General features: G+C 37.0%; 1 protein-coding gene across 8 annotated transcripts in view; it reads left to right on the plus strand.

Annotated features, from left to right (window-relative positions):
- Positions 1-22,279, plus strand: part of LOC106082428 (cerebellar degeneration-related protein 2-like) — a 101,941-nt gene that overhangs the window by 17,519 nt on the left and 62,143 nt on the right. Inside the window, exons 1-2 of one of the 8 annotated variants that reach the window (XM_013244928.2) lie at positions 654-755; positions 14,507-15,370. The exons of 1 other annotated variant lie outside the window; for it this stretch is intronic. In XM_013244928.2, coding sequence (XP_013100382.2) covers positions 15,304-15,370 — 67 coding nt within the window. In that variant the 5' untranslated portion in view covers positions 654-755; positions 14,507-15,303. Of the gene's footprint in view, positions 1-653; positions 760-812; positions 836-4,637; positions 4,759-4,784; positions 4,883-14,506; positions 15,371-22,279 lie in introns of those variants that run through there. 6 more of the 8 variants (XM_013244930.2, XM_013244932.2, XM_013244929.2 and 3 more) reach the window with 6 other exon arrangements.

Here is a 22,279-nt window from a genome sequence, read left to right on the forward strand (position 1 = left end):
AAGGTAAGTTTTTTTTTTATAAGCGACGATATTATGATGCTTTAATAAAAAAAATTAAGGAAAACCTCTATTTATCAAATTTCGAGTCGATTGTGATAAACCTTAGCAGTTTGTTAAAAATTTGTTCTTATTTGTAAGATACTCATTTTGGGATTGTTACTAATGTAGTAGTGTGAAAAATTTCAGAGCCTTAGCTAAATTCGTAAAGAATGTACCAAATAGTAACAAGTTTATCAGTTGAAGAACGTTATCTCCCATTAAGTTGCTGTGGGCTTTCTTATACATAAATGTACGAGTTTCTAAAAATTATTAAGTCACCATTTAGACCGAACTCACAATTTATTGGCGAATTTTGTCGATACGAAGTTTCTGGAATTCCCTGGATTTTTCGTTGCTTTGACTAATAACCTCCAAAACGGAGGAATGCTGCCAAGTTCCAGTACTACTAAAGCTCACAAATCCTGCGTTGCCATTACATTCATATTTATTACAGTTGGCCATTTCCAAAAAAAAAACTACCCCATTTGATGAGTTTGTGCTTGCGCAGTGCAACCCTTCAGCCATGGTCGCAAGAGAAGTGTACGAACATGTTCTAACCAACTCTAAGGGTGACTATTTACGAGCGTAAACAGGTTTATTGTCTTCGCCGTATACATTGCCAATGTGGCACGCACCCAAAAGTTTAGTACTGCAGTTGGGCTTTAATATTGAACCATAGCTGTCACTTCCGCGTACAAAGTGTCCTGTGTGAATGTGTATGTGTGTAACTTGTTATTGTTGTGATTAAAAAAATAAAATAAAAAATGTATTAATTGCAAAATGCGCCCAACTCCAAGTGAGAGCAGAGCAGAAAATAAATTGAAGAAAATGATCCATGTGCACAAAACGCAATTTCGTTTATCTCCCGATGATATGATTGTCAACCCAAGTGAATAGAAACCTAAAACAAATAGCCGAACAAAATCTTGAGAGTGTTCTGGCAGGCATAAATCAATAATTGCCCATGCATGGGATGAATGTGATTTACACGACTTGACGATTGTGGCTTTGTATCCACCTACATGGACTAGGGATGGATTTATTCTTTTAAAGGATATATGTACCTAAATATCTCTTAATTTTATATCAAACATGGGTGTCCTAAGCTTTAAATTGTTGTGGGTGTATGTGTACGTTTGCTTTGAACGATTACACATTCACAGACGTCATACAGAAGAGTCGCCATAAAACATGAAAACTATCGAATGCTGAAACTAGTTATGATTTGCAATATTATGTGTGTATCGGTCGCCATATTGTATCGGAATAAAGTCCTCTCCAAAACAAAAACCACCCCCTGGGACGAATCCGTCACCAGGTGCAGGCCACTGCACAACATAGATTTCTATCAAATGCACCGCAACACAGTGTGGGTGTGAAGGGCAAATACGCATTAGAAATGGAAAATGCTGATTAATAAATTCCCCAAGTAATGTTCGCACAGTTTGGAAATTTTGTTCTACTCGTTTTGAAACTCAATTCGACAAAATGAGCGAATGCAGCAAGTAACTGTTAATTTGTACAGACGAATATATAAATTTCAAATGTGTACCTACTTGGTGCAGATATCGATAATAAAGGCTTGCCTAAGACTAGCTTGGTGACTAGTAAATAAATGTTTACTTCTGTTCTTATGCCGGATTTTATAACATTTCTCTGAAATGTTATGAAATACTCCCTGCATCCATGCCTAACGAAAAGCCCTGTGACCTTTGTTGCACAGTATAACAAAAGTCTGCATAAGATCAATTTTTGTTAGTATAGATAAGGTGTTTTCACTAAGGTCGGTATTTTGCTATTTTTTTGTCTGTTTGCGTGTTTTAGGTGTTTTCACTAAGGTCGGTATTTTGCTATTTTTTTGTCTGTTTGCGCTTTCGTTTTTTTTTGTCTTAAAATCTTATTGAGATTGCATTGCAGGATATTGTCCGGCTTTAGACCATTGTTTAATGTTTTCTATTCAAAGAATAGCATAGAAAAAAACAATTAAAAGTCGGCAAAAGTGTGTTGTTACTAGAAGCATTTGACTGGCTATCCGTATCGCGATTTCATTTCGACCAAGAAAAATCATCAGCGGACGATGCCAAATGGATCATGGTGCTTTACATCCCAACTAGAGTAGGATTTTGTTTTTGTAAAATACCCACTTTTTTGGTCTCAACTTCATGGAGCTTCATGGAAAACACGTAAACAAATTGAAATAAAAAGATTGGTGTATATACCGCCTTTTGCTAAATAGTGTACTGTTTTTCGACATATTTGAATGTCATGGCGTTTATTTTGGCAATATGGCATACATATACCACATATAGAGAAATTTTTAATGTTGCCAGTGTTTGCAAAGGAGTACCATAGCGCAAGTGGTGCATCTGTCATTTCGATGTTCAACAAGTATGCAAATCAGGGCTGCCAGATTAATTTGGTGAGCCGTTTATGAACAAAATAAATTTAATGAATCGGTCATATCAAGATATACTCCATCTTTGGACACAACGTGCCTTTGGCAAAAAGAATGTCACCATAAAATGGGGGGTATATTAATCCAGTAACACCTCGAATATTGATATGGAGCCCCTCACGCAAAAATGATGTAAACGTTATTTTCTCGCTTTTCGTTTTTTGATGGATATCGATAGAGAAAACATGAACAGTTTTAATGTAAGCACCATTCAAGGTTTGTTTACATTTCGTGGTGACCGCGATGTGTCGCTTACATCAAAATTGCACATTAACAATAATAGGCGTATTTTAACAAAAACTTGTTTTTGGCCCTTACATTGGGCAATATCTTAATCTTAACCAATAAAATGTTTAGCGTTCCATCTAACTTTATTGTTGCATAAAAATACGGCTTGATTCTACGATATATGTATTGGTTGATTACAACTCGCTTTTAATACAACGGATCCATGTGTTTCTCAGGCTGCCCATCTTTGCTTTTCAGTTGCAGCCTAATCGCTGGTACTATGTTCATTTTTCACGGTTGAAAACCCATGTATTTCGCGATTACTTTTATGAAATACTACTAAACTATCAATGATAAGATAAGAATTTTACTAAAATTGTACCAAAAGTAACGAGGGAATGTCCTACTGAATTAAATTAGCAAGTTTTTGCTAAAATCTTTTATCTATAAAAAGTAATCGTCGAAATATATCGCGAACAGAGAATGCAAATTTTGTCCATTTACATTTCACTAAGGAACAGGGGCAAACTTCTCATATATCAATGAGTGCAGTCCGATTCAAGTTTAAGCTCAATATTAAGGGGCCTCCTTTTTATAGCCGAGTCCGAACGGCGTGCCGCAGTGCGGCATCTCGTTGGAGAAAAGCTTTACATGCCGTAGTACCTAACAAATGTTGCCAGCATAAGGAGGAAAAACCACTGCTGAACATTTTTTTGATGGTCTCGCCAGGATTCGAACCCAGGCGTTCAGTGTCATAAGCGGACATGCTAATCTCTGCGCTACGTTGGCGGTGTTGTGGTCAGCGATTTATAAACACTTGGATTTTGTGGGTAGTCGCTTGTGTCAAGCTGCAAGTTATCTTATATGAGATATCACTGTATCTTAAAATTTTGTTGAGCTTAAGAGAGACATGCAACACCATATTTTGCGGCTTGTATGAAACGTTTGTATTTTTGGTCAACAGATTTAATTTAATAAACATTATTGCCGGGTCTTTGTAATTTCTTGTAATTAAAGTAGAGGTTTCCTTTTAATTACAAAGACCCGGCAAACGGCTATTTCACATTGTAAATTAACCTGCCGGCACATGCCGGCATATTGGTCAGATTGTCTATCTGTCCGAATGGTGTTTTGGGCTGTTTGGGACTTCAAGTCTACATCTACATGGACACAAATACCGAATACGTACAAGTATCCATGAATGTGCAGGCTAAGATTACGGATTTGCTTGGTTTATCGCTATTTTGGATGTTTGCAACATCGATGGGCCTTTTTAACGTCACATCCACATTCGTCGACAGCAGTGACGACAGCAAAAGCCCATCGTACCAACAGTCAGTCATTGAGGAGCAGTAGTTATTGTTGTGCTACTATGAACTGTATATGAAACTGATACGGACACACCGTAACCAAGAGCAGGAACTACCCCCCCCAATATGTCTGAGAGACGAGGGCGACGAATGTTTGTTTCACTGTAAGCTACTTTAAGGAGGGTGGTGGTTGAATTTCTATTTGGGGGAGGGGGCCGGTTAAGCAAACAGCAGCAACAAACCGACTCACCCGTACGACCACCCCTCTGCTGCCGCTGTGGTAAAGTGAATCTGCTGTCTGTTGAGCGGTTTGAGAGAATCATATGACAAATGCGATAATGAGTATCTATAAAATGCACAAAAGTATATTTCTACAGCCATTTTTGCATGTGCTTGTGTGCATGTGTATGTGTATGTGTGCGTGTGCTCTGTTATATTTGACTACAGCCCTACAAATAACACTTAACGGAGCTAATCGTATTGTCGCCTGGTGCTGTTGTTGCGAGAGGCTAGCAGAAATAGATCAGCAGTAAACACAAAGCGGGAGAGCGAGGGTTCTTTTATGCGATATTCATTCTAGATGTTGAGATCAGGGGTTCCAAGTCCCCACTTTAGTGCAGAGCGGTTTAGTTTTTTGCTGTGGATCGTGCGGTAGGCAAGTCAAGTGCAGGCGGTAATATAACGTGCGTTGGTGCCGACTCAGTCTCCCCGTTGGGACATCTTTAAGTATTTGATACGAACTCAGACCGCATATTGTCCACCAATGGTTGGCCATCGTTACGTGATAGTTTGCATTTCGCGCTGCACTGTAAACATTTTAAAACTGCACTGCAATCGAAATAGCAACGAAGTAAACAAATTTTTATTCGTAAAACTAAATGGCCGACCCTTGAGTTGTAAAACTGCAGAATGATATAAAAAAAAAAAAAAAAAACAAACAAATCAAAAGTTGAACGAATCGTGACAAAGAAAAGCGTGATCGACAACTTCGGGGACTTTTGAAGAACTATAATTAATACCATTTCCAGATCAAATTTAACCCATGATCTGTTTAGCATCGCATTTTGGACAAATGTTTCATTTCAACAGTCTAACCACCACATTACAGAATAACTAAAAATAATATAATTGCCAAAAAGTTGAGTACAGTGGCTAGCAGAAAATGACACGCAATCGTTACATAGTATTTTCCAGAGGATCATTTATCACGTATTTTATTTAAAATAATAACTTTTTTCCCCAGAAGAAACTTAACGCTTATGCAATAAAAGAGTATTGGCTATATATTGTGAAATTAAAATTTTCCAAAAAAACATTCCATTAAGGAACAGCGGGTATACTTCTCTCATAGCAAAGTATGCAGCCCGAGATCAAGAGGATGTCACACTTAGTTGTGAAGTTTTAAGTGGATACCTCATAGATGTCGCAAGAATTTGTGGGGAGAAAACCACCGCCGAAAAATTTTTGTGATATTTCCCCCGAAAAATTGTTGTGTCGAATGCCTACATTCCGAAAGTCAATTATGTACTATAGTCTACATATCGTGGTCCGACAGCCGGTAACACGCCTATTTAAACAACAGGTGTGCTACAGTTAAGAAAATATTGAACATATCTAACCTTATTGAATCCAACTAGTAACTACAGCTCTATAAGATTAAATCAAGCAATATGTATGGAAGCTATATCTTAATCTGAACCGATTTTGATACAAATCGCTTAAAATGTCAACAGTCATAGAAGAATAATATGTGCCAAATATCGTGAGGATCGGTTGAACAATACGCACAGTGCAAATGCAAATTTGTCCATGGATATTCCATTAAGGAACAGAGTCAAACTCACATATCAATGAATGCTGTCCTATTGTAATTTAAGCTCAATGATAAGGTCCTCGTTTTTATTGTCGAGTCCGAACGGCGTGGCGCAGTGCGACACCTCTTTGGGGAAAAGTTTTTAAATGACTTCTATGCATGGCATAGTTCCTCACAAATATCGCCAGTATTGGGAGGGGTAAACCACCACTGGATTTGTTTTCCGATGTTCTCGCCAGGATACGAACCCAGGCGGGCGTTCAGCGTCATAGGTGGATATGCTAACCTCTGCGCTACGGTCGCTTCCAGATGAGCACTTTATTGGAATATTACTTAAAATCGGACGGGCAATTCTTGCAAAATACTGGTTAACTACGGTAAATCGAGCGATATATATGGAAGCTATATCTTAATCTTAACCGATTTTGACCAAAATCCTTGTACATCTTCACAATTTAGAGAAGATTGTTTAATAAATGAGTTAACTAAGGCTCTAGAAGTAAAAATATACATATATGCGAATTCGATACAAATACATATTTGTATATTGAGTCGGCATTTTAAAAGCATCGTTCGTGCCAAATTTCGAGAGGTTCAGCTCCAAATCGGACGAACTTATATAGAAGAGCTAAATCGAAATCTGAACTGATTTTTCAGTTTCTAGGCTTCATCAGTAGAATGAGTTTTTGTAAAATTTTAAGATGATCGGATAGAAATTCCGATCTGTAATTTGATCTCTGCACTGAAAAAAATTAAAGCCTTATTAAATAACTCAAACTTTTCAAAGATTCAATCAAACACGTTATGGATTTTTGGTGATAAAGAAATTGTAATATTGACAAAAGTTGATAAAAATTTTAGTCACTTTTTGTAAATGTTTGATAAAATGTTTTAATGAAATGTAGTAATATTTTATCCTTATCAAGTTTTGATCAAATTTTTTTTTGTCTAGTTCTATTATAATTTCAAAAATGGACCGTGCGGCTTAAAGTTAGGAAATTGGGCAAATAAATAAATAAAAAGAAAATATTTTATCAATATTTGAAATACATTTTTGATGAACAGTTTTATCAAAATTTGTTGATGTCTTTTTTTCTGTGTGGGTGTTACAAACAATTGCACTAAGTGGTAATACCCTGCATCACAGTAGTGGCGTCGGGTTTAAATATTCTTAAATGGTTGCTTCAGAATGTTCCGCTCATCTTGCAAGAAAAATTGATTAAAGTCATGGTAAATCACCACTTGTAAGCTTCAGCTGGCCTCACGCTCAAAAGTTTAAAGGATATTAGAGGAGGCTATCACCAAAAATGGAGGCATATTTTCGACATTTTGAAAGAACCTATTTTAAGTAAATCTTTCCAACGATTTAAAAAATATTTTCGATTTTCAAAGAGATGCAAAATTTGTAAGCTAATTCAAGTGAAATATCTCGAAAACTAGATAAGGAATTGTCATATTTTATTTTTTATATTGATGGATATTCTTAATAACTGTAGAATTATGAAAAAAAAAACAAAAAACAAGAAATGTTTTCTTGGCGCTTCTCTAGGTAAATCATTATGTAAAAAGTACCAATACCTTTGATGGAAAATTAAAAACGAAATTTCAATTAAATGAGGTGGTAATTGCGCTTCTAGAGGCTCAAGAAGATTTGGACCATACTTGGCACAGTTCTTGGAAGTCATAACAAAACGCAACGTGCGAAATTTCTGCCAAATCTGAATTGTGCCTTCTAGAAGCTCTAGAAGTCAAATCGGAAGATCAGTTTATATGGCATCAACCGATTGGCCCATTTACAATCCCAACCGACCTACATTAATAAGAAGGAACGTGGTATCCTAATAAATTGGCGTACAGCGGACGAAAGAAAAAATATTCCCGTCATATAAGGTCATGATTTGGGGGAAACTTTTCTTGTCGAATGTCGGCAATTTTTTATAGCTCAAAAAATGTATCAAAAAATTTTCTCAAAATTCTTAGAAGTGAGATTTCTAGAAACCGTGTAAGTGTTTTGTTGCATTTGATGGTTTCTAGATTACTACTTTTGACTGATTGCTTTGATTTGATTGATGGTTTTTTGTTGTTGTAAAAACATAGGGGCATAGGATATAAGAAAAATTTGTATACCCTACACCACTACTGTGGTACAGGGTATTATGACATAGTGAATTAGTTTGTAATACCCATAAGGAAGTATACCGATCGACTCAGAATCACGTTCTGATTCGATTTAGCTATGTCCGTCTTTCCTTTTTTTCATTTTTTTTCATCCGATCGTCTTCAAATTTGGTATGGGCGTGTTTTTCGGCCTAGAGACAAAGCCTATTAAAAAAATCGGTTCAGATTTGGTTATAGATCTCATTTATATGTTCGTCCGATTTGCAGTAATAATGAAATAAAATGGTCATGTTATCACCATGTTACCCGATTGAGTAGGAAGGATTTTCTTATGACGTTAGACATTACTGGTGAATTTTATGGAAATCGGTTCAGATTTAGATATAGCTCTCATATATATATCGCCCGATTTTCACTCCTAGAGCTACTACAAGCGCATTTATTGACCAATCTTCCCAAAATTTTGTACTAAGCTTTCCTCGACGACTTCCACAATGTCTATAAAGTTTGCTCGAAACCGGTACAGATGTAGACATATCTCTCATATATATATTCTCGTCCGATTTGCGGTAAAATTGCAAGCAATTGGTCGTTTGTCAATTGATTCTCTCGAAATATGGCAGAAAGAATTTTCTCTTGCTTTTCGATATTATAGATGAATTTTATAGAAATCGGTTCAGATTTAGATATAGCTGTGATATATGTATATCGCCCGATTTTAACTTCTAGAGTCACAGCAAGCGCATTTATTGACCCATCTTGCCAAAAATTTAGCAAAAAGCTTCTCTCGACGACTGCTACAATATCTGAGAAGTTTGCTTGAAATCGGTCCAGATTTTGGTATAGCTGCCATATATATGTTCGTCCAATTTTAAGAAATATTGCAAGAAAGTGCTCATTTTTTAACCGATTCTCTCGAAATTTTGCAGGAAAGATTTTCTTATCACTCGATATTACTGGTTAATTTCATAGAAATCGGCCCAGATTTAGATATAGCTGTCATATATGTATATCACCAGATTTTCACTACAAGAGCCACTGCAAGCGTATTGTTTGACTAATCTTGCACAACGCCTTCCTCGACGATTACTACATTATCTGAGAAGTTTGCTTGAAATCGGTTCAGAATTAGATATAGCTCCCATATATATGTTCGTCAGATTTTGGGTAATTTGCAATAATGTTGTCATTTGTTATTACAGTTTGAACATAGTTGCTCGCCGCGCTCCATCAAAATTGGTTCAGAATTGGATATAGCTCCCACATTGTACTTATGGTGTAGGTGTAGTGTATTATACAGTCGGCACCGCTCATCTTTTGCCCTTCCTTATTGGTTTTAATTTTTCTTGAAAATGTTTGAAATTATTCTTTACAAATTAAAAAAAAAAATGTTTGGTAAAAAATCTAGATAGTGAATAAATGAAATTTCATTTATTTCGAACAAGGAAATAGAGCTTCCGGTTTATGACGCCTTAAGCACATAGCCATTGAATTGTTCTTCCATTACATAGAGGCTCAAATCATTGAAGTATGGGTTTGTTCTCCTAGACGTAGGGTTTAAATCGATTTGTTTTTTGTTTGCTACCTTACGTTTATACTCTAAATACAATTCAAGGTTGTAAAACTGTGTACGACACTCTTTTATTCCATTCATTCTTCTCTCACTGTCATAACCATCTCCCAGATATTTTCAAATGTATTCTTGAGAAATCAATAACCTGATTAAGATTTTTTTCTGCGGTTCCACCATCCCTACTTCCCTCTTTTTTTGCGAGCATGATTCATTCATGCAGAAAGCGGTATTTTAAACAAGTAAAACGTTTCAACTTCAGCTGACCAGAATCGTTTGTACCCTGCAGAGACCGCACCAAGCTGTGACCACAAAATCTGTTAGACTTTGTCTTAGTGAATGCCCTCAGTAGAAAACTATTCGAGTGGAAGAGAGCAGATATCTACCAATAGCGATTGTTAGGCGTAATCAATCGCATCAAAGCTTCAAGAAGAGGTTCCCAGAAGATTGGCTGGTCTGAGCAATAAAATTCTATTCATTTAGACATGGTGTTGCCAACGAAATGACGAAATAACCTAACCACTTGTGCATAAATTGAGGCTATAAAAATACGGAATTTGTGTTCGATTTGTCACCGCAGAGCGGAGAAAAGAATTTAAATGACATGCTAAATATTCAAATAGAAAAATCCGGTTTTATTTTTGGGGTTGCTTTGCCATTGGCTGGTAGCTTGTGCATGGTCGTTGTGTCAGCCACATCGAAGAATAATCAATAATCGCCAAAGAGACACCAAAGAGCCATCACGTTCATTTGCCAATGCGTTTGACACTTAGTATTTATTACATTTATCGATGTGGATTGATTATGAAGCAGTTGTTGTTGTTGTTTGTAAACAAGCATTACAAAACTCCAACATTTTCCAGGTGTCAGAGAAGCAATTGAGACCTGTAGATATTCGCCGTACTTGCCTCATTTTCCCAACCAAACATGAACGTGAACATAAGCAGAATTCCATGGCATTCCTGAGTTGCAACGTTTGCTTTGCATGTCCACCATTTGCGGTGTGCCACCGGTTTCAGAAAGGCCATTTAACGTAAACTGACAGTTATATGTGTCAAGCATTCCACGAACGTAAGGCAATAACGGTCGAACTAGTAGAGGAAGGGATAGTCGGGCAGCTTACACCTTTACCGTGGGTCTACCAATATGTTTCATCCACAGGAAGTCGTGCTGACCAAAACACAAACTCTATTTGACTTCAAGTTAGTCCCTTAAAATTAAATCAATGTTTCATACGTTCTAATACTAATTGTCTAGTGATCCAAAAGAATTCTCTTTAGAACACTGATATTTGTTATTTGGCTGGACTCATTGGCGTAGCTAGGAGGGGTGCAAAGCACCCCCCAGTGGCTCTGTAGCACCCCACAGAATTTTCGTTAGTATTAACTACTGTTAACTATTGATTGTATTCCTCTGTATTTCAAACGTTCCGATTCTAAAAACAATCCGTCGAGAAAAACTTTACGACTTGCGAAAGTCGTTCGCGTACTTTATTTGCAAAGAAATGGGGAGCGTGGCATAATTAAGTATTATATTCTTTTAATAAATACTCTGGCAAATTCAAAATAAATTTGCCATTAGAAAGAAATTTTTCCGTTCAAAAAATTCGAAAAAAAAGGTTGGAGAGGCGGCAAAAATTGATAGATAAAATTCAATCCACTCAATATTGTTATTTAAAAAACATTTATATTATAGAGCAAAACCATAACAAATATAATTCCATACTGAATTTCGCGCAAATCGGTTGAAAATAGTACTTATAAGTGAAAATCGAGTGATATACACGTATATTCATGGGACTTTTATCTAAATCTGAACAGATCCTTACCAAAACTATAAAAATGTTATGTTCAAATTGATTTGATGAAAAATGCTATCTCCACTTCTCCACTTTTATTAAAAAAAAAAAAATAATAATAATACAATAAAGGCCACATGAAAGTTTCCTTTCTAATTTTGGACTAGGACCGAAAATACTCAACTGGATTCCCTAGAAATGACTACGTCCAATTTGGACGTCATGTCAACGGGTTATGTTAACCGATCGTCATAATACGGCGTTCTTTAAAAAAAGCCTTTCCCTATTTGCCAAGAACGATTCTCCTTTATAGCGTGGGACAGTCTAATGTATATTCTTAGTCGTTGTAAATATCTGCGACTATTTACCCATGTTCATCCGTCTATCTGTCGAAATCACGCATCAGTCTTTAAGAAATTATGATATTGAGCTGAAATTTTGCACAGATTATTTTTTCTGCCCATGCTTCGAAGATAGCTATATCGGACTATATTCTGATATAGAACCCATACCCGATTTTGCTTAAATTAAGTACAATGAGCTATGCTAAGCCCCTACATATCCAGCAGATCGAATCAAATTTGGATAAAACTGACGTACATATAGATCGATAAGACACCTTTATTATCCGATTTCGTTGAAATTTTGAAGAGTGAATTTTGGGGAGTTTGGTCCAGATTGAACCAAATGTCGGCGTACACAGAATTTTCACCGGATGTTGTTGTTTTAGCCACAATTGAATGTGGAGATAGCGATCCTCGCCAAGTTTCAACGTTGAGCAAGCCCGTTCCGGTCCATAGAAGCGACCGCCGCGGGAACATTATAGTCATTGGTCATTTATTATTTAGGCGCCAATAATTCGAGTAACACAGGCACTGAGTATTTAAGCACGTGCTGGCCAACCTCTCGCGGTCATAGTCATCCTGTACCGGATTTTAAAGACTTTTCGTTAAATATACCTGCGGTTGCTTTTTAACCTGCTTTAATGTCGTTTTTTTGTCTTTTTGGTTGCGCTTTTCCACCCCCCAGAAATATGTCTAGCTACGCCAGTGGTTGGAGTTTCAGTTACTATACCCTACACCCTTGTCAACCAACCTGCACAAAATTTGGCACCGATTGTTTTGTTACTTATCTTAACATATCTGCCAGATTTCATCAAAATCGGTTCAGATTTGGATATAGCGCGCATATATATATATGTATCGTGCGATTTTCACTTAAATTGCCGTAGTAACAACAATTTTCAAACGATATGTTAGAAAAATAGTCGGTTCACATTTATATATAGTTCTCATATACATATATCTATTGCTCGAATTTATAATTGTAGGGTAGGTGTTGGGTATTATATAGTCGGCTCTGTCCGACTTTAGCCTTTTCTTACTGGTTAATCGGATAAAAAGCTGGGATGTGGAGGATACAAAAGCTACACGTAAAAAAAAAATTTTGAGACATTTTCACGAGAAACCAAATACTTTTATTACGAAGTTTTTCTTTTATTGAAACTATGTAACGTTTCGCTTCAACATATCTAACGTTAGCCATAAACGTAGGTTTGCCCAAAAAGTAATTGCGGATTTTTTAAAAGAAAGTATTGGGTTGCCCAAAAAATAATTGCGTATTTTTCATATAGTCGGCGTTGACAAATTTTGTCACAGCTTGTGACTCTGTAATTGCATTCTTTCTTCTGTAGTTATAAGCTGTTATTTTTAGCTTGCTTTAGAAAAAAAGTGTAAAAAAAGTATATTTAATTAAAGTTCATTCTAAGTTTTATTAAAAATGCACTTACTTTCTTTTAAAAAATACTTTTTTTACACTTTTTTTCTAAAGCAAGCTAAAAGTAACAGCTGATAACTGACAGAAGAAAGAATGCAATTACAGAGTCACAAGCTGTGAAAAAATTTGTCAACGCCGACTATATGAAAAATCCGCAATTACTTTTTGGGCAACCCAATAGTATTATCAAATGTAACTAACGTTGCTTATTGTATACCCTTTGGTAACTCCGCATACAATAAAAGTACCCCCTTTTTGATGTAGAACCAAAAACTCTTTAATGTGATGTAGAACCAATAACTCTTTAAAGTGTTTCGATGGGCACAAACGATTATTCGTTTATCCGTTGGTTAAATATATACCCGAGGTGGTGGGTATCCGAAGTTCGACCCGTCCGAATTTAACGCCTTTTTACTTGTTTTCTTAATCGTTTCTCTCCTGTTGCGGATTTGGAAAACGCAAAACGACTTGCCACATAGAAGTTTGAATGCATACATCCAAAAAATTTCTTTATATGGGGAGAGGAACCTTAAGAGATTTTAAATCTTAAAAGTATAAGGTTTGGAAAATATAAGCAAACTAATTTCTTGCGTTTTGGGAACTCGAAAATCCTTAACAAGCCCACTCGACCGAGTGTTCTCTCTGCGTCGACTGAACTGTATTTGAAATTTTTTAAAAATTACCAAATTGTAAAATATTAGAAAAAAATTTTATGCAAAATACTTTTAACCAACGATTTTTATGAAGTGCGCGACGTGCCAAAGAAGCACCGCATGGAGCACCGATGCGGCATGAGTAACATGGACTATCATCAACGTTGTATTTAAAAATCTAATAATGCGACTACAACACCCTGCCCATTACAGTCTGCAAATTCTTTTCGATGTGTCTTGCATATATTACGAGAAGTACTCAAATATTCACAGATTGTTTGGCATTTTGATTTTATCGATTTCAAAGACTCGCCCAAACCCACAAATTGTTGGAAATCCATGAAGTCATCCAAAGCTATGACCCACCGCTGTTACTGTCATTTGCTGGTTATGGTGGTTTTTTATTAAATTCTACTAAAGTGCGATTGTGAGCAGGTTGCGTTTTTTCGTTTCGTTTCGCCTTTATTGTTTATTTTGTTGTCTTATTTCTAAAAACAAAAAAGACTTAGTCGCTTAACATGCGTTTGTTGTGTATGTGAAAGTGTTTGTGTTTCTTTTCGTTCAAAGTGATCGAGCGCAAATATTTGCATAAATTCCGTTTTGTTTTGTAAATTTACACTCGCTGAAATGTGAACACATCAAAAAAAGAAACGCAGGGAGGGAGGGAGGGAGAAACAAAAGAAGTGTTTTGGTAAATCTGCGAGTCTGAGTGAGTGTCATTCAATTTTATTCTTGTCTCTCTCAAGGTGACCAACGGCAAGTGCTAAGTGCCAAGAAGAAATACAACAAATAAATGGAAAACCAAAACACAACTACAAGAGTCAATCTTCTGTGTAAACTCATAACAAATAGCAAAGCAGGAGATACCAACAACGCCAATGGCGAAAATTGACTGACTTTTTGATGATTGAAGCATTGGTCGACGAAGCGACAAAAACTAAATAAAAACAAAAAATAAATCGAAACAATAAATAAACGTTTATGCAAACAACTTTTAGCCAGAAGCAACAACAAGAAGAAGAAGAAGCATTAAAGTATTGACAAAATTGAATTGCACATAGTCCAAGCCAAAAGGAAAATAAAGCGAGCGTGTGGACAAGCGAATTGCTTCGCTAATCTTAAAATCTCCGCAATGAAATACGAGAGCTAAGTGAGCGTCACAAAAAATCAGTTTACCAAAAGAGTTTTGATGGTGGGAAAATAAAGCAGTTGATAGTTGCCGACGTTTTTGTGCAGAGTTTGTCAATCGGCGAGACCACTTCAGAAAAAGTATCTGTCGTCGTATGTGAGCACCCGACGACCTTCAATGACCCCACTGTGTCCACTGAGTACCTACTCGTGCTGATGATATACATGAGGAGCTTGCCTTTTTGCTCGAGTGACAAATTGAATAAACTCTTTGACACGCGTGTCGCACCCCAACACCCATAGAAGCGGTGTTGTTTTGTTTGGCGATTGTTGTTGCTGCCGCTGCTGCCTCATTAAATAATAAAAACACAAAAATAAAACTATAACAACAACAACAAAGACGTTTGTAGTAAACATGGAAGTGTTCGCTGAGGAGCCACAACAAAAGGCCGATGAGGATCTTTCGCAATACATGCTGGACGGTAAGTGTTGTTGTTGTTGTTGTTGCTATTGTCATTACTTTTATTGCAACTCCCACATTCTGAATGAATTGAAAATTAACGACAACTTCATTCTTGGGATGTTGTTACCCCTTTTTGTTTTGCCTTAATTGACCCTGTTGAATATCATCGACAGCGCCCTATTATATCCAGAACCGGTATCCACATTTCGTTCAACCATTGATTAATACTTGTAGGCATGCCATTAATCTTTTTAAACAGAAGTTTAGTTTTCGTTTTTTTTTTTTAAATTTATTTATAGAGCTGACACCACACCCTTGAATCGATAGAAAAAATATTCTAAATAGAAGCACTCTTACCTGTTATCACTTCACAATGTTAATCTGCCAAGCGGGAAGTTATGCCGTGTGTTGGATTAAACAGTGGCAGAAGTTGACATTAAGCAAGTAAAAATATTAGTTGAACCGGCTTCAAGGGAAAGGAAATATAATCGTTTCGTAGTCAGATATAGATGAGTTTTTAAAACAGTTTCCATTTGTATGGTTTAGCATATATCGTTCCATCTTGCCAATTAAATTTAAAGTCGAACATCGATTATATGGAATGCTCGGAACCGGAGGCATTACGGACAATCAATTTTCCCGTATAATAGAGTCAAATTTTTTTATACAGTTTTTACACATTTTTTTTAGAAAAAATTACATTCTGGTTTAGAATTTTATGCAAAAATAGTAAACTATAATGTTTTTTAATATTCATTATAATTTTTAATAAAAAAAGGACCATCGTTGTATTCATCTGAAATATAATCATTAGATTCATCTTATCTGTGACATTTGTCACATCTATAATTCCATAATGAGACAAAACAGCGAATTGGAAGGCATTGTTGTCACACCTGCCCCATATTTTTATTACCTCAGTGTTGAAATCGTACAGTACATTTAAATTTTGTGTTACATTATCGGATGCACATGTCATATTGACTTCTGAAATAGGAGTAGATTAATTTTGCAACCTATTTTTTAATTCCGGTTACATTAATTTTCTGGGCAGGGCAATTTACCCAAGACATTTTGTAAAACTGTAATTCATTTCGCTCCTCAAGAAAAATATCTATATCTCGGAATAGGTACTACCTATTACGAAAAAATGTTAAGGCCTTTTTGGAATAGGCTTAAAATGAACTCCAAAGACCCAACAACTGCGGTGGTGGCATAAGACCGCATCATGTCCCTTATTCTTTTTTCGGTAACAAAATGATTGTTAAACAATTTTTAAGATATTTGTTCAGTTACCAAACTTTTAAATTGGCTTTATAAGGAACTGAACATTCTTTAAATCTCTTGACCAATCTCCTTTCAGACAAACTTCCAGTTTCGTTTTGTTTAATTTTTCAAACGCAATCCATAAATAAGAGCCACCGTAGCTCAGAGGAAAGCATATCCACGTATAACGCTGAACGCCCTTGTTCGAATCCTGGCGAGAACACACGCAAAATTTCGTCGGCGGTTATCCTCGCCTAATGCAGGCGAGATAACAGCCATGTAAAAACTTCTCCCCAAAGAGGTGTCGCATTAGAGCAAGCAGTTCGAACTCGAACTTGAATCGTACGTCACTCATTGAAATGTGAGAAGTTTGCCCCCTATTCCTTAATGTAATGTGCGTGGGAAAACTTTCGAATTGAAGGGATTTTTGGTTGGCTGAAGTATTGAGCGGCCCACTTTATATTTTAGATTTGTACTCTTCCAACAAATACCTGTTATTATTATTCCTTATTGTCCCAATTGGGATATAGATACATGTACCTTAGCGTGTGGTGGGTATATTATTTTTGTCATTCCATTATGCAACACATACAAATTATCGGATCGCATTTGGATATACCTACCATATAGATCATTCTTTGTAATTGTTCTGCCTATTATTTTTTCCACCACTGCATGTAGCTACCATTTGGGCCGATCAACCGATTCAGGGCCTTAAGACCATAAAATACGAAATATTTAGTTCACATTTGGCATATTTACACCTCAATATCTCAAAACTAAATACGATAGTGAAATTTTGTTGAAAACTCTGAAAGGGCGTATCTAATCATCATCACAATTCTAAAAACTCAAAAATGGCGTATGGAACAAGATAGCATTAAGCCGACGATATGTAGCTGTATATAGACTGATCTTCCAAATTTGGGAATTGGTAACACAAGGCCCCTCAACATCCCTAGCGAGTATAGTCCACATAGGTCATTTTATGGATTATATGGTAGCTGCCATAGGCCTATTTCCTGTTTTATTGATCAAAATGCTTTAGATGCCCGCCGATCAACGAAACTTGGAATACCGAGTAGTTTTGATTCCGTCTACATCCTTGGCTGATTTGGTTTAGATCGGACATTTCGATGTAGCTGTATATAGTCTGATCCCGCGAAATTATCTTCGATCGACATAAACATACAACGAACGTCTATGGTCCGAATATACAAAATCCGGCACAGCCGAACTTAATTCGTTTTTTAATTTCTGAGGGAACTCTCCAATAACAGGTCTTCGAAACTGGAGTACGAATCTGATGGGAGTGAGGGCACACTGCATAAAAAGAAGATCCTTTGTCATTGAACTTTGGAACACCTCAACCAAAATGTAGGCCAACTGAGATAGTATGGGAAGTGTTTTTCGGAATAGAGTACGAATCTGATATCAAAATTTTGGCGGAAATGGCTAGGAGACCATCCAACCTCTCGATAAAACCCAACATACATGTTGGCCAATCTGTAAAAATGAGACACTAATGACGTTTTTAGGGTTTAGCGAAGCACATCTGCAAATCTAGATAGCTAAATTTCAAATAATTCACATATTGCCAAATACAATGACCTTTTCCAAAACTCTTAATTTCTAGCGAGATTTCTAGTCGTAAGCTGCATTGCCTGCAAGCCAGCTTCGACTAAAAGACACCAAAATCATTCCTTATGGCATATCTAATTATTTATTTTATAAAGACTTCTCCCCAAAAAGGCCCATCCCAATATAGATTCCACACAGTTGCTATGCATAAGAAAATTTCCAAAAAGAAACACGAAATGTACATTATCCATGCGCCATTCTTTATTCCCACAATGAATGGGAGGCGTGAGAATAACTGCAAATATTTGCATTTAAGCCCACGCATTAAGCGGAGACAGGCTGGTGCTGTGGTCTCTTGTCTTCTAGTCTCTGACTTAATTGGCTGCTGACTCCTTAAAGACTTGCAAAAACTCCAATTTGTTAATTTTATCTCTCATAGTTGTATCGATGTGTGCTAGTGTATGCATCTGTCCGTTGCTTGTGTGAGTCCATACAAGTTTTATAGTATTATGGCTATAAAACATAAGCCGTAGCTAAGCTCAAATGGGCATCTTTCAATGAATTCGATCAACTGGTTTCTCCAACAAAGTATATAAAATGTGTCTGCATATTAGGAACTTTTTGGCAAAATTCGAACCTAAACACTTGAAGTGCAATGCTTGACTCAAGGTACAGGGACAAACAAAAGTTTTCGTCATGGAATATTTGATTCAAACAAAAAGAATGCTCATTACCACGGAAATAGGATAGACTTGTTGTTGTTAAAATGTTTCTAATCACTTTCCGTCTTTAGGTTAAGGTACAACTGTCATAGTTGTGGAGATCAGCAGTGGTAATGCCCGATCTAAAGCTAGCGACATTTGTGAGGACTTCATTCATTGCAGTATGGAGGCGATGTTCGTCTTCATCCTGGAACAAAAAACAGGAAAAGCGTGTTTAGCTCGGCCGGGGCGAATCTTATATACCCTCCACCATGGATCGCATTTGTCAAGTTATTTGGCCGATATCCCTTTAGACAAACAATGGATAATGGATAAGAATTGCTATGCTATATGCCCTATACAAACTTATGAACTGATTGGGGCCATGCTTGGTTTGGCTGTTGGAGACCAAAGTGGAATACATTGTGTAAAATTTCAACAAAATCGGATAAGATTTGTGCCCTATAATGGCTCAAGAAACAAAATTGAGAGATCTGTTTATATGGAAGCTACATCAGGTTATGGTCCGTTTCAGGCCATATTTAGCACGTATAATAAAGGTCGTATAAAAAGTCGTTTTGCAAAATTTCAACCAAATCGCATAAGAATTGTGCCCTATAGTTGCTCAAGAAATAAATCGGGAGATCAATTAATATTGAAGCTATATCAGGTTGTGAACCGATTTGTGCCATATCCCAATCTGATAATAATTGCTCCCTCAAGATGCTCACGCAGTCAAGGTCCGAGATCCGATTATATGGGATATCGTTATCGGCTATATATAATGCAGCTATACCAAAACATAGATCGCTTTGGCCCATTTACAATCCCACTCAACCTGCATTAGTAAGAAGTATTTGTGCAAAATTTCAAGCACCTAGCTTTACTCCTTCGAAAGGAGTCTGTACTTTCGACAGACAGACGGACGGACGGATATTGCTAAATCGACTAAGAATGTCAAGACGATCAGGAATATGTATATATATATACTTTGTTAGGTCTCAGATCAATATTTCGGAAGTGTTACAAACGGTATGACAAAATTGGTATACCCCCATCCTATGGCGGAGCGTATAAAAAAGAATAACAGCTGAAACTTGAATTAGACATCACTCACTAATGAAAAATAAGTCTCCCCAAAGTCTCCTACAGGATGCATATTTATCTATTATTAGGTGGACAGGGCCCGCTCCGCTGCGCCTTCTTTTACTCTCTTATTTTATCTGAGCCCTATACTGGCACGGTCAGCAAAAAAGTCCTGTTTGGGGGTGCTGGTACGGCCTTTCAGATATATCGTCCCAATGTGGATATCATATCGGTGTTCAACTGCCAAATTTTTTTGATTTGAGCCTTATATTGCTATGATCGTTAAAGTTGTCAGGTATAGGGTGTTTTTGGGGGTGAGGTGGATCCCCATGTATCAGATTCGTGCTCTAGTCTCAAATACCTTTCATTTAAACCTAATGGTTTAAATTTCCATTTGGCGAGCTTTGTAGGTGGGGCGGCCGCCCTAGACATCCGGGATACGTTGCTGAAGGTGGCCACCCTCTCACTTAGCCCTGGAAAAATATCAGCATCGTGATCTAACGTAAAATTTCTTTATTTAACCAGCAATTGCAATTGATTTAGGGGGTGAGACTACTCCCAAACAGTTGGCCTCAAAATTGGATATCAAATTCGTTCTCTTCTATCAAATGCCTATTATGTGAGCCCCTTATTGCCATAATAGGCAAACATGGCCCCTTTGAAGTTAGTTTGGGGGCGGACCCTGAACTAATATCAGCATCGTGCTAGTCACGATTTTGTTTGAGCCCCATAATGTCATTTGAAGGTGGGGATCAAGATATTCGGGGCTAAGGGTCTCGTTCAGATCCACAGTAATTAATATTTTTTGTATTGGTTATCTACATTAAAATTCATATTCAAATCCACCACTTGGGATACCACATTTTTAAAGATCCGCAGGTCCTCCTGTGCCTATCTCAATTTGTGGGTAAAGAGTGTATTCTCCTACCAAGGACCTTTTATTGCTGTCCTATGTCCTATATCCTGATCGGCTTTCATCTATGATTTTTAATTCCATTTTTTGGGTAGGATAAGGGGAGGTCGATTGTCCTCTGAAATGTCCTTTCATTTAAATACAGTATATTCTCGGTCATCCTACATGACGGTTTGGTGTTGTTTTTCTCGGGAGGAGAGGGTCGGTCCCCCCGACGCTAAGACCCAAAAGACAATTTATTTGAGTCCTTTAGTGTGGAGATCAACATGTCCGACTGAACGGCAGGACCTGACCCAGATACTTGAATCCTTATATCAACATTAGATTCGAACTCTGCTGCCATAGACCTTTCGTTTAATTCCCATATTTCCGATCGAACTACACGTCTTATTGAAGCGTATTAAGTGGGTGAACCGCTCCCAAACTCAGTCCCAAATGTCTCAAAATCAGATTTGTAGTCAACTCTCAAAGACCTTTCATTTGATACCCATATTGTCCCAATCGGTAAATATGTCCTGTTGAGGGGTTTTTGGGAGGTAGAGGGCGCCTCAGACAACAAGGAATACATTTTTATATCAACTTACTATACTTTTAAAAACCTTTCATTTGGTATCCATATTTTCTTGTGTGTAGTGATTAGTGTCGTTAGCATGATTTCACTCACTCACGCTCACGCACGAAGTAATTTTAAATCAATCAGTTTTCTCACATCACATATTTCAATCGAATTTGGGCTTCTAGGGACTCAAGACGTCATTATACTACTTTCTTCCTCCCCTATGCTATAGTGGTGGGTAAAACGAATACTTTTACTTGCCGGTGTATTATGAATATTTAAAATGTCACAAGTTCATATTTGGCCAAGAAATGAAAACCGATACTCTTCAAATCGCAGGCGACCACAAAAGGTGGTGGGCAGAAGTTTTTCCAGTTATGAACTAATAAACGGTGAAAGGTGTCCGTTCCTACAACAATTTGTTCAGGTAACAGCAAACAAGTGATCTTTCCCTTCCTCTGTCTGTTCGCCTGCTGAATGTCTCCACACTGCTGTGAGCGGAGCAAAACAAGTGGATCAAGTGCTGCAATGCAGTATCTTTTGTTGTTTCGTTTAAAGACAGCAACCTTAACAGCGCCAAAGAGATCAGACAGGGCTACGAGTTTACTATACACGTGTATGTACACTGAGAAAAAGTTACGTTACGTCGTTGTTGCTTGCTTGCTTGCATAGGCGAAACATTATAATAGACTAATCAATGCTCTCAATGAAAAATGGCAACTACGAACAACGATTGGAGGTCTGACTTTATCTCTTGTTTCATTCTTAAGAGTGACCTAAGAGAGGCGAAAAGGGAAAGGGAAAAACCTTAGAAAAGCACAAGTA

This window comes from Stomoxys calcitrans, chromosome 4 (assembly GCF_963082655.1).
Source record: "Stomoxys calcitrans chromosome 4, idStoCalc2.1, whole genome shotgun sequence".
Lineage (NCBI taxonomy): Eukaryota > Metazoa > Arthropoda > Insecta > Diptera > Muscidae > Stomoxys > Stomoxys calcitrans.